We start from the raw sequence: 13825 nt of genomic DNA on the forward strand, positions 1-13825 counted from the left end.
GGTGTTAATCTACAAACAAACTTTTTACAGAGACGGAAAGGTGGTAGAACTAGAGGACATGAACTGAGGTTGCGGCGGGAGAGGGGTGGGCTCAGGAATAACGTCAGGAAGTACTTTTTCACGAACAAGGTGGTAGATGACTAGAATGCCCTCCTGCAGGAGGTAGTGGTGATGAAAACTAACTGAATTCAAAAATGAGTGGGATAAACAGAAAAGAATCCTGTATGGAAGGCATGGAACCAAAGACATTTGGTGGTGATTAGATGGAAACATCAGCAATTGGGAAGCAAAGCCAGTGCTGGGCAGACTTCTATGGTCCGTGCTCTGAAAATGGTAAGGACAAATCAAGATCAAGTACACATATGTAGTATCAATCGTATCTTATGCTATGAGTTTTATCTTGTTGGGCAGACTGGGTGGACTGTACATCATCTACTATGTTACAACAAAATATTAATCTTCTAGGTATATGGTATGTGAGGTGAAGTAGAGAGGGGAGGGGAGCATTATGTCATTAACAGACAAACTTATTTTCAAAAGAGAGAGAAAACTGCATTACACTTTATAGCTGTCTGCCTGTGATACTGAAGGTAAAAGCTTTTTTGACATTGAAAAATAGTGTGCTGTGCCACAATTCATGACAAAAGGACAAAAATATAGAATCTCCACTTGCAGAACATAATATTCTCTATGGGTACAAAAGCCCTTACTCCATGAATTACATGGTGTGCTCACAGTTTAAGAGGGAGCATGGGTGAATGTGACCAGATACTCATACCCTTCCACTTAACGAAAGGCTTGCATGAGAAGACTGTATTGTGAACACCTTCACTGGTTTTAAGTAATAAATTGAATAATCTGGTTTATCTTGGACATTGTCCTGGTGCTTTCCACTCCCTTTCTTTGACTTGTGATGGCCTGTGAAGTGGGTTTTTTTTTTTCTTCGTTTGGATTTTGTGTGTCCCCATTTGCCTAGGCACACACTATTAAATAAGGTAGTATGAAAACTAATGCCAAACCCACAAACATTTTCTTGCCTTTAGCATGGATGGCACTCAGCAGTGAAGGGAAGGGTCAATCCCACTGGTGTTCTGAGAGGAAATGGCCACAACTTTAAAAAGAAAGCATGTACACCCATGAGCTTCAGAACAATCCAAAAGAAAAACACAGACAGTAAAAGCTATGTTCCTCCCTTTTTATAATTTCACAAAAATGAAAAAGGCAAGTACTTTTCCTCTCAACATGTTCTCATCCTACTTTATCCCCTCCAATAGTCTCACCTAGTAGACTTGCTTAATGGAGACAGTCATTTTCAATCTTGTGTGTGTGACCAAGCAAGTTGCCAGAGGGTAAATGACCACTTCTCTCAATGGAGGAGGGTGAATAGCAGAGTGCCGAAAGGAGCTGTACTGGGATCCTATTTAACATATTTATAAATGATCAGGAAATTGGAACGAGAAGTGAGGTGATTACATTTTCAGATGAGACAAAACTATTCAAGGTTGTTAAAACACATGCAGACTGAAAAATTGCAGGAAGACCTTAGGAAACTGGAAGACTAAGCATCCAAATGGCACATAAAATTTAATTTAGAAAAATGCAAAGTGATGCACATTGGGAAGAATAATCCAAATCATAGTTACCTGATGCTAGGGTCCACCTTGGGGGTCAGTGTTCAAGAAAAAGATCTAAGTGTTGTCATAGATAATCGCCAAAATCTTCTGATGTGTGTGTTGCGACGGCGGTCAAAGAAGCAAACAGGATACTCAAAATTGTTAGGAAAGGGATGGTAAATAAGACCGAAAATACTATAATACCTCTGTATCGTTCCATGGTGTGATCTCACCTTGAGTATTGTGTTCAGTTTTGGTTGCTGTATCTCAAAAAAGATGTGGAGGGGCATAATCGAACGCAAACGCCTATCTCCATGGGCGTTTATCTCCGAGAACGGGTCCGTGAAGGGGCGGGCCGAACCATATTTTCGAAAAAATGGACGTTTTTGAGCTGGGCATTTGTTTTTTTTTTTTTGTAATAATGGAAACTAAAAACGCCCAGCTCAAAAACGTCCTAATCCGAGCCATTTGGTCGTGGGAGGGGCCACAATTCGTAGTACACTCGCCCCCCACTGACATGCCAGGACACCAACTGGGCACCCTAGAGGTCAGTGTGGTGGACTTCAGACAACACTCCCACATGCATAGCTCCCTTACCATGGGTGCTGAGCACCCAACCCCCCTCCTCCAAAACCCACAACCCACAAATGTACAACACTACCATAGCTCTTAGGGGTGAAGGGGGCACCTACATGTGGGTACAGTGGGTTTTGGAGGCCTCCCATTTACCAGCACAAGTGTTATAGGTAGGAGGGATGGGCCTGGGTCCGCCTGCCTGAAGTGCACTGCGGTACCCACTAAAAGTGCTCCAGGGACCTGTACACACGCAGGCCTCTAGGACTGGTTGCTGCTATATAACATTGGCACACCAGTTGACACCTGAAGACTAATCTCTCCGAAAATGTCCTTTATTGGAATAAGCACAGTTAACTGCAGAGGTTGTGCCCCACTGGCAACGAGTCTCCCTGGTACTGAGATTAGCAGTAGGTCAGAGCTGGCAGAATGCTGTACAATGGTCTCTTTCAGCCACGTTCAAAGGAAGAACTAAGTTGTCTAACGTGGCTAACACAGGAAAGGGAACTAAAACTGGCTTACAAAAATGGCCACTACCGCATGGACTACAACAGGAAACACAACAGGGCACACTCTGACCTAGTAGGCAGGGGGAAAAGCACCATGGGAGAACAGCCTACCAACTACCAACATCGTGAGACTGTAACACAAGCTAATGAAATCATGGAGCCCAATATCCTACACCCACCACAATGCAATGCTGATGTGACCCTGTAGTGCACCCGAGAGCCACATCTGACCCAGGGAAAGGCTGTGAGAGGATCAAACACATTACTACTACTACTACTATTTAACATTTCTAGAGCGCTACAAAGTGTACGCAGCGCTGTACAAACACAGAAGAAAGACATTCTGCTGTCATAGAGGTGGGTATGGCATTTGAGGCTGGCATACAGGCTGGGAAAAAAGTTTTTAAAGTGAGGGTTTTTTTGGTGGGAGGGGGTTAGTGACCACTGGGGGAGTCCGGGGACGTCATCCCCGATTCCCTCCAGTTGTCATCTGGGCAGTTGGGGCACTTTTTTGGGACTTGTTCGTGAAATAAAGGGTCCAAAAAAAGTGACCCAAAATCACGGTAAAAACGCTTTTTTTTTTTCGATTATCAGCTACAGACGCCCATCTCTCCTCGGCTGATAACCACGCCCCAGTCCCGCCTCCGACACGCCCCCGTCAACTTTATTCGTTTCCGCGACGGAGTGCAGTTGGTAACGCCCAAAATCGGCTTTCAATTATACCAATTTGGGCGCCTTTGCGAGAAAAACGCCCATCTCCCGATTTGGGTCGAAATATAGGCGTTTTTCTCTTTCGATTATAAGCTGGATAGTGGAATTAGAAAAGGTTCAAAGAAGAGAAATGAGAATTATAAAAAGGATGGAAAAGGTTAAAGACTTTAGGGCTCTTCAGCCTGGAAAAGGAGAAGGTTGAGGGGAGATATGATTGAGGTCTACAAAATCCTGAGGGGTGTAGAATGAGTAGAAGTGAATCGACTTTTTACTTGTTCCAAAAGTACAAAGATTAAGGAACACTTTTAAAACAAATAGGAAGAAATATTTTTTCACTCAATGAACAGTTAAGCTGTGGAACTCTTTGCCAGAGGATGTAGTAACAGCAGTTAGAATATCTGGGTTAAAAAAAAAAAAAGGTTTGTACAAGTTCCTGGAGAAAAGTCCATAGTCTGCTACTGAGACAGACGTAGGTAAGCAACTGCTTGCCCTTGGATTTGTAGCATAGAATGTTGCCACAATTTGGGTTTCTACCAGGTACTTGTGACCTGGCTTGGCCACTGTTGGAAACTGGGCTAGACAGACCATTGATCTGACACAGTGTGGCTATTCTTATGTTCTTATCTCAGATGTCCCAGGCTTCTGAAGATAATGCGCAGCCTCTGCAACAACTGAACTGTGCAGAACGGCTATGCAACTTCCTAGCAATTTGTGCCATTAGTCTAATTAACACATTAGTATGCAATACAGTGTTGCACCATCTTCAATTTACATATCCATGCCATGTGCCTCCCAGTCATAGTACTTGGATGAAATACACAGTGAAAGGAAGTTACTCACAGGGTGACAAGATAATACTTGCATATTACTTCTGTTTCATAGTTTGTGCTTATTTGATTTGTTGGTTTTTATATGTTTTACATGTTTTTGAAGTAGAATATTTTAAGTATTTTAATTTTTGTATGTCACTTTAAGTACAGTGCAATCCGCTTAAGTGCAAGGGTCTGGGACCAAAGAAATGTATGCAGTTAACCAGAGCGTGCACTTAACCATTGTAACCCAAAGAAGCTTGACATCTGATAAACATATGTATACAGTACTGTTTATTATTATACGTACAGTATACAGTCTCCATTAACTGACATTAGGCTTACTTGAAGTAATCAGTTATAGTCCTCTGTACACTAATGGGTCTGTGAGTGCTATAGACTACGTCTGCCAGATGGTAAAAACTGTCATAGCACTGACATCCAGTGGCCTCCAGATAGGCCCGCACGGTGTTGAGACTCTCCAGCACTCTTGCAAAAGTGACAGGTAGAGGTTGTTGAATTTCGTCAGCATGTGCCTCACTGCTCATTTCATCCTCTGTTTCATCATCAGCTCATGTTGCCTGCGTGTAGGCGCATATCTCCACATCAGTGCTGTTGTCAGCTGTTTGTAGATCATAATCAACAGCTATGTAGCGATGAAACTCCTCTTCAGTAACACCGGCTGGGATGTCAATAACCTCTTCATCTGACACGTTTGCAACAGCTGCACCCCCCTCCACATCCTTAACAAAGCTTGCCCACTTGTAGCAGTTCACAATGGTTGCTTGTGTAACATGATTCCAGGCTTCTTTCTGCATATGTAGGGAATCTAACAGTGACAGATTACGAGCCAGTTCAACAGCACGTTTATCCTTGCCAGTCTGGTCATCCATAACGCTCATCAGACGACGTAGCACAAGAGCCCAATAATGTTGTTTGAAATTGGCTATTATGCCCTGATCCATAGGTTGGATCAGAGAGGTAGTGTTTGGTGGCAGGAAGACCACCTTGACGTTAGACAGCCTGACATCATCCCTGTGTGCAGCACAATTATCACAAAGCAACAAAATCTGATGCCTTTGTGCCCACATTCTAGTGTCTAACTTCTTTAGCCACTGCTTCCAAATTTCCCCAGTCATCCATGAATTTGCGTTAGCCTCATATGATACAGGAAGTCACTTAACTTTCTTGAAGCAATGGGGCTGTTTGCTCTTTCCAATGACGAGAGATTCCAACTTCTCACTTCCATCCATATTGCAGCAAAGGAGGATCATCAGTCGGTCCTTCGACATTTTACCTCCAGTAGTTTCAGCTTGTTTGAATGCAAGTGTTCCATCAGGAATCGCTCACCAGTAGAGACCATTTTCGTCAGCATTGAAAATGTCACGAGGTTCAAGATGGTAGGAAGAACTGAAACAACCCAATTTTCAGCACCAAAGTCATCAGCGTCTTGTTTCTCACCATGCTGTTTCTTGAATTTTATGTTGTTCCTCTCCTTCCATCTTTCCAACCATCCAACAGTGGCTTTGAATTCAGTTAGTCCAAGACTTTCAGCTAGCTGGTTAGCTTTTTCCATAAGCAGTGCACCACTGACAGGAAACTGTCTGCTCCTGACTTGAGAAAACCACCGAAGAAGAACATCTTCTACAGCCTCAGCTTTTCCCGCCCGTTTTCGTTTCCGCTGTGGATTTGTATTGTTTTGCCAGTCTTCCAGAAGCTGGTCTTTCTGCTTCAAGATACAGTGGGGGAAATAAGTATTTGATCCCTTGCTGATTTTGTAAGTTTGCCCACTGACAAAGACATGAGCAGCCCATAATTGAAGGGTAGGTTATTGGTAACAGTGAGAGATAGCACATCACAAATTAAATCCGGAAAATCACATTGTGGAAAGTATATGAATTTACCCCCCCAACCCCACCAACCAGTAAGAGATCTGGCCCCTACAGACCAGGTAGATGCTCCAAATCAACTCGTTACCTGCATGACAGACAGCTGTCGGCAATGGTCACCTGTATGAAAGACACCTGTCCACAGACTCAGTGAATCAGTCAGACTCTAACCTCTACAAAATGGCCAAGAGCAAGGAGCTGTCTAAGGATGTCAGGGACAAGATCATACACCTGCACAAGGCTGGAATGGGCTACAAAACCATCAGTAAGACGCTGGGCGAGAAGGAGACAACTGTTGGTGCCATAGTAAGAAAATGGAAGAAGTACAAAATGACTGTCAATCGACAAAGATCTGGGGCTCCACGCAAAATCTCACCTCGTGGGGTATCCTTGATCATGAGGAAGGTTAGAAATCAGCCTACAACTACAAGGGGGGAACTTGTCAATGATCTCAAGGCAGCTGGGACCACTGTCACCACGAAAACCATTGGTAACACATTACGACATAACGGATTGCAATCCTGCAGTGCCCGCAAGGTCCCCCTGCTCCGGAAGGCACATGTGACGGCCCGTCTGAAGTTTGCCAGTGAACACCTGGATGATGCCGAGAGTGATTGGGAGAAGGTGCTGTGGTCAGATGAGACAAAAATTGAGCTCTTTGGCATGAACTCAACTCGCCGTGTTTGGAGGAAGAGAAATGCTGCCTATGACCCAAAGAACACCGTCCCCACTGTCAAGCATGGAGGTGGAAATGTTATGTTTTGGGGGTGTTTCTCTGCTAAGGGCACAGGACTACTTCACCGCATCAATGGGAGAATGGATGGGGCCATGTACCGTACAATTCTGAGTGACAACCTCCTTCCCTCCGCCAGGGCCTTAAAAATGGGTCGTGGCTGGGTCTTCCAGCACGACAATGACCCAAAACATACAGCCAAGGCAACAAAGGAGTGGCTCAGGAAGAAGCACATTAGGGTCATGGAGTGGCCTAGCCAGTCACCAGACCTTAATCCCATTGAAAACTTATGGAGGGAGCTGAAGCTGCGAGTTGCCAAGCGACAGCCCAGAACTCTTAATGATTTAGAGATGATCTGCAAAGAGGAGTGGACCAAAATTCCTCCTGACATGTGTGCAAACCTCATCATCAACTACAGAAGACGTCTGACCGCTGTGCTTGCCAACAAGGGTTTTGCCACCAAGTATTAGGTCTTGTTTGCCAGAGGGATTAAATACTTATTTCCCTCTGCAGAATGCAAATAAATTCATATACTTTCCACAATGTGATTTTCCGGATTTAATTTGTGATGTGCTATCTCTCACTGTTACCAATAACCTACCCTTCAATTATGGGCTGCTCATGTCTTTGTCAGTGGGCAAACTTACAAAATCAGCAAGGGATCAAATACTTATTTCCCCCACTGTACGTGAAATTTGACTGGGATTGACACCATATTCTTTAGCGATAGATGCTTGACTTTGTTTGTTTTCTAATTTTTTAAAGAACTTCTATTCGTTCAGCCAGTGTTAAAGTCTTAAAGTTGCGCGACGATGACGACGACTCCAGTGTACACTCTAACAACATTCTTTCGCTTATTCTGCCTGTGGCAGCTAAAGGGGCGGAAAATTTGAAATCTCGTTGGGTGTCACGCGCCAATCGGCTTCCATATTCCCTGCACGCGCTTATCGGAGTCTTCCCTGCAGAGGAGCGGTCTTAAACCATGCATGTAAGCGAACCTTGCACTTATCAGTGGTGCGGTAAACCGAAGTTTGTCCCCATAGAAACTGATGGCACCAAAAACGGGACCGAAGTAGGGCATGCAGTTAAACAGAGCATGCGCTTATCCGACGTGCATTTAAATGGAGTGCACTGTATTTGTAGCACAGTCAACTATTGGAATACAACAAAAAGAAGCAGTTAGGAAAAAAATATTTCCTGTCATGTGTGTTGTGCTGCTTTAGGGTTAAGGACCACAGCCTGAACTGTGCACAATACTGGTTAACCAGACAAGACTTACCTTGCATTCCATGCTGTGGTGAAGTCAGGATTCAGCAGCAGCAGCGTACATGTGATATCTATCAGCTCTGGAAAGAGATAAGTATTATGTTAAGAGGTTGCCACAAGGGAATCTGTTTTTTAACTTCTTTCCTTGCCACCCTTTCTCCTTCACATTTCTCCTGCCATTCTATTTAAAATGGTTAGGAGCAGAACCAAGGGCACTTGCACATCTGTAAACAAGGGGCTGCCTGAGTTAACCAGCAGATCAGACTGCAGAGTCATCCCCGGTGCTGCTTTTTGCCTGGAACTGGAATGCACGTCTCTTCTAGCATCAGCCAGCCCACACACAGACTGTGTACAACTCTCATGCCCACTTTTTTTTTTCTGTCTCTCAGAATTATGACTTAAAATAAAAGTTTAGGAGAATAATTATCTGAAAGAATCCACTCCAAAAACATCCATCTGCCTGGTGCTGGACTCCACTGCGTTTTATTTAAGACATATTCTTAGTTTTCTTGTCTTCTAAGGATATGCACTTTTTTATTATGCCATAATCCAAGTTTTAAAATGAAAATCTTTCCCCACAACCACGCTTCATGCTTTACATGTCCCTCATATCAGAAAGGGGGCAAGTGAGGGAGGGAAACCTCAAGTACCAGATCACCATTTTTGTTGATCAGAGCACCACCTCCTCTTTTCCCCTTCTTCTGCTGGCAGCCGAGTACCAGAAGCCCAGAGGGCTACGGACCTGCTGTTGTGATGACTCCTGTCCATCTCCCTTCTGTTCCCAGGCCAATGAAATGCCCTTCCTCTCCTGTCATTTCGTAGGATCTGACGCAGAGGGGAAAATGGTGTTGGCAAGTATTAGCAGTAAAAAAAAGCCGTATGTGCGTGTATGCATGCATATGTATCCACATACACACATATTTCAAACTGCAGAAGCCCAAATATCCTTTAAATTGTATCATATAAAATTACGCAGCTGCGCCAACAGCGCTAGCATACTTGTTATAATAATTTACCCAACCCCTACCAATTCTTGCCTGTCTTATTAGGACATAAAATAGAAAAAGTCTTTTTATGGGTCCTTAAATTAGTGAAAATCTTTTTAAAAGCAGCTGTTGACTGATTTTCTATATGTATGTATCTCTCAAGCCAGTCTGGTTTTCAGAATATCCATGTAAAATGGTTTTTCATATTATCGGGGCATTGCATGCAAATCTATCCCCTGCATCCTCACTGTGGATATTGGGTAAACCTGACTGGCTGGGTGGTTCGCATGAAAAACAGATATATCACCATAATAGGCAGTGTATTGTATGTGATCTTGTTTCATTTTTTAATGGCCAATTTTCTCTTCCATTTGGTAAAGATGGCAGGGGAATGTAAGAAAAAACAATTTTATTTATCTCTTCATGACATTTATAAATTATACCCCATGTTAGCCCGAAACAGACAAGTTCAATGTGGCTTACAAACAAACAATAAAGTGAATAAAACATAATAATGTACAGAATATAAGACAAATTACAATAACTTCAAGAAGCAAATTAATATTAATAAATTATTAATTTTTATAGAACTGTCTTGGTTTTAAATATACATCCTATACACTGGAAAGCATAAGAAAGAACAAAATTTGTATTTTTTAGCACTTGCTGCATCCCTATATAAAGAAAATACTGTAACTATTTCACTGGTATTTCGTATTTGCTACCAACCAAAGGCTTCCTACTGGTTACAAAACACAAGGTAAAATTATGTATCATACCTGATAATTTTCTTTCCATTAATCATAGCTGATCAATCCATAGACTGGTGGGTTGTGTCCATCTACCAGCAGGTGGAGATAGAGAGCAATCCTTTTGCCTCCCTATATGTGGTCATGTGCTGCCGGAAACTCCTCAGTATGTCGATATCCAAGCTCCATCCGCAGGACTCAGCACTTAGAGAATTACACCCACAAAGGGACACTCTGCCCAGCTCACCACCGCCGAAACGGGGGAGGGGAATTAACCCAGCTCATCCCCACACAAGTGGGGGAGGGGAATCCGTCCAGCTCATCCCCGCGGAGTGGGGGAGGGACACCACACCCGCCGATGCGGGGGGATCTGGCTTATCCTGCAACCGCAACCGCGGGAGGAGCTGACTGACCCTAACACCGCCGAAGCGGGAGGGGTACAAAGCTGCCCTACTGCCGCACGAAGCGGGAGGGAGCGCTGGCAGAATTTAAGTCTCAATCCAGCCCCGTAAAACGGAGGGGAGAGGAATGCAGCAGCTCACTGTAACACAAATTCGTCTCAACTCTTGAAGAATCCATTGAAAAACTTGAACACGAAGTCCTCCTGAACAGGAACTGAAGACTAAACTTGAACCTGAAATGCAACCAGAATATAAACAATACAGATATCTCGGAGGGGCTATGGATTGATCAGCTATGATTAATGGAAAGAAAATTATCAGGTATGATACATAATTTTACGTTCCATATCATCATGCTGATCAATCCATAGACTGGTGGGATGTACCGAAGCAGTACTCACCCAGGGCGGGACATAGAAATCCCTGACCGCAACACTCCAAACGCAAAGCTCCAAACCGGGCCTCCGCCCGAGCAGCCACAGTCAAGCGGTAATGCCTGGAGAAGGTATGGGCCGATGCCCAAGTTGCCGCCTTGCAAATCTCTTCCAAGGAGACGGACCCGGCCTCTGCCATCGAGGCTGCCTGAGCTCTAGTGGAGTGAGCCTTCAGCTGGATAGGCGGCACCTTCCCCGCGGCCACATAAGCCGCTGCAATGGCTTCCTTGACCCATCTTGCCACTGTAGGCTTAGCAGCCTGCAGACCCTTACGAGGACCTGCAAACAGGACAAACAGATGATCCGACTTCCGGAAATCATTGGTCACTTCCAAGTATCTGATGATGACTCGTCTCACATCCAGATATTTGAGAGCAAAGTATTCCTCTGGGTAGTCCTCCCTACGAAAGGAAGGGAGACAGAGCTGCTGATTCACATGGAAGCGAGAAACAATCTTGGGCAGGAAGGAAGGCACTATGCGAATAGACACTCCTGCCTCAGTGAACTGCAGAAAGGGCTCTCGACATGAGAGTGCCTGGAGCTCGGAAACTCTTCTGGCTGAAGTGATAGCCACCAAAAAGACTGCTTTCAACGTCAGGTCTTTCAGAGATGCCCTTGACAAGGGTTCAAAAGGCGGCTTCTGCAAGGCTCTTAGCACCAGATTGAGATTCCACGCAGGCACCACTGAGTGCAGAGGAGGGCGCAGGTGATTAACTCCCTTGAGAAAGCGCACCACATCTGGCTGCGAAGTCAGGGAAGCACCCTTCAGGCGGCCCCTGAAGCAAGCCAGAGCCGCTACCTGGACTTTAAGGGAACTGAGCGACAGGCCTTTCTCCAGACCTTCTTGCAGGAACGCCAACACTGAAGAAATTGGAGCAGTGAAGGGAGAAAGTGAGCCTGCTTCACACCATGCTGCAAAGGTACGCCAAACCCTGGCATAAGCAGTAGAAGTAGAGCGCTTCCTCGCTCTTAGCATAGTGGCGATGACTTTGTCTGAGAAGCCCTTCTTTCTCAGACGCTGCCGCTCAATAGCCAGGCCGTAAGACCAAAGGGGGAGGGATCCTCCATCACCACGGGACCCTGATGCAACAGGCCCTGCTCCACTGGCAGCCGCAGAGGATCGTCCACTGAGAGCCTGATCAAGTCCGCATACCAGGGACGTCTGGGCCAGTCCGGACCCACCAGGATTATCCGGCCCGGATGCTTTGCCACCCGGTCTAGCACCCTGCCCAACATGGGCCAGGGCGGGAACACATAGAGAAGCTCCTGTGTCGGCCACTGTTGGAGAAGAGCATCTACTCCCAGGGATCGAGGGTCCCGTCCTCTGCTGAAAAAGCGCGGCACTTGGCAATTGGCCGATGACGCCATCAGATCTAGGCTCAGCTGGCCCCAGCGCTTCGTGATGTCCAAGAACGCCTGAGCAGATAGCTGCCACTCTCCGGGATCCAAGGTATGGCGACTGAGAAAGTCCGCCTTGACATTCATGACTCCGGCAATGTGGGCCGCTGACAGCTGTTCCAGGTTCGCTTCCGCCCACTGGCATAGATTCATGGCCTCCTTGGCTAGAGGGGCGCTCTTGGTACCTCCCTGGCGGTTGACATAGGCCACAGCCGTGGCATTGTCCGACAGGACCCGTACTGGCTTCAACGCCAGTACCGGGATGAACTCCAAAAGCGCCAACCGAATGGCTCTGAGTTCCAGGAGGTTGATAGACCACTTTGCCTCTGCAGGAGACCAGAGCCCCTGCGCTGTCCTTCCCAAGCAGTGGGCTCCCCAGCCCGACAAAGAGGCGTCCGTCGTGACGACAATCCACTCCGGGGTCACCAGAGGCATTCCTGCAGACAACTTGTCTGTCTGCAGCCACCAGCTCAGCGCCTTGCGCACTGCTGGGTCCAAGGGAAGGCGCACAGCATAATCCTCCGACACCGGAGTCCAGCGCTGCAGCAGAGAGTGTTGTAGTGGTCTCATATGAGCCCTGGCCCAGGACACTACTTCCATCGTGGCCGTCATAGAGCCCAACAGCTGCACATAGTCCCAAGCCCGAAGAGGAGAGGCTACTAGGAACTGGTCCACCTGAGCCTGAAGTTTGACAATCCGATTGTCTGGCAGGAATACTCTGCCCACTTGGGTGTCGAATCGAACTCCCAGATACTCCAGGGACTGAGTCGGGCGCAGCTGGCTCTTCTCCCAGTTGATGATCCACCCCAGGGAGCTCAAAAGAGCAATCACCCGGTCCACAGCTTTGCCGCACTCTGCATAAGAGGGGGCTCGGATCAACCAGTCGTCCAGATAAGGATGGACTTGTACTCCTTCCTTTCGCAGGAAGGCCGCGATGACCACCATTACTTTGGAGAAGGTCCATGGAGCAGTAGCCAACCCGAAAGGGAGGGCTCTGAACTGGAAGTGTCGGCCCAGGACTGCAAAACGCAGAAAGCGTTGATGAGGAGGCCAGATGGGAATATGCAGGTACGCTTCCTTGATGTCCAAGGAAGCCAAGAACTCCCCTGCCTTCACTGCCGCTATAACTGAGCGGAGAGTCTCCATGTGAAAGTGCCGCACTTTCAAGGCCCGATTGACCCCTTTGAGGTCGAGGATAGGCCGGACAGAACCTCCTTTCTTTGGTACCACAAAGTAAATGGAGTAACATCCCTTGCCAATCTGATTTTCTGGCACCGGAACGACCGCACCCAGGCGTATCAGGTTGTCCAAGGTCTGCTGCACTGCCACAGCTTTGACCGGAGACTTGCAGGGAGAGAGTACAAACCCGTCTCTTAAGGGTCGGCAGAACTCTAGCTTGTAGCCATCTCTGATGACTTCCAGAACCCAAGCGTCTGAAGTTACCCTGGTCCACTCGCCCAGAAACGAGGACAGGCGTCCTCCAATCTGCACTGGGCCATGGACCAGGGCCCCGTCATTGGGTACGAGACCCTGGGGGAGGACCGGAGGGTGCACCTCCGGGACGGCGGTCTCTGCGAAAGGAATGCTGCTTGGGGGAGAAGTTCCTTTGAAGGAAGAGGGGGCAGAGGAGCCCGACTTGCCCGGGCGGTACCGACGGGCTTCCTGAAACCGTCCTCTGGAGTTACCAGGGCGAGCACCACTGGCCCGAGCCCTGACCTCTGGTAACCTCTTGCCCTTAGACGTGCCGAGATCGG

General features: G+C 46.7%; 1 protein-coding gene across 1 annotated transcript in view; it reads right to left on the reverse strand.

Annotated features, from left to right (window-relative positions):
* Window positions 1-13825, reverse strand: part of PTAR1 (protein prenyltransferase alpha subunit repeat containing 1) — a 98059-nt gene that overhangs the window by 51571 nt on the left and 32663 nt on the right. Inside the window, exon 3 of the mRNA XM_030193852.1 lies at window positions 8117-8183. Within this exon, the coding sequence (XP_030049712.1) occupies window positions 8117-8183 (67 nt within the window). The remainder of the gene's footprint in view (window positions 1-8116; window positions 8184-13825) is intronic.

Source organism: Microcaecilia unicolor, chromosome 2 (assembly GCF_901765095.1).
Source record: "Microcaecilia unicolor chromosome 2, aMicUni1.1, whole genome shotgun sequence".
Taxonomy (NCBI): Eukaryota; Metazoa; Chordata; class Amphibia; order Gymnophiona; family Siphonopidae; genus Microcaecilia; species Microcaecilia unicolor.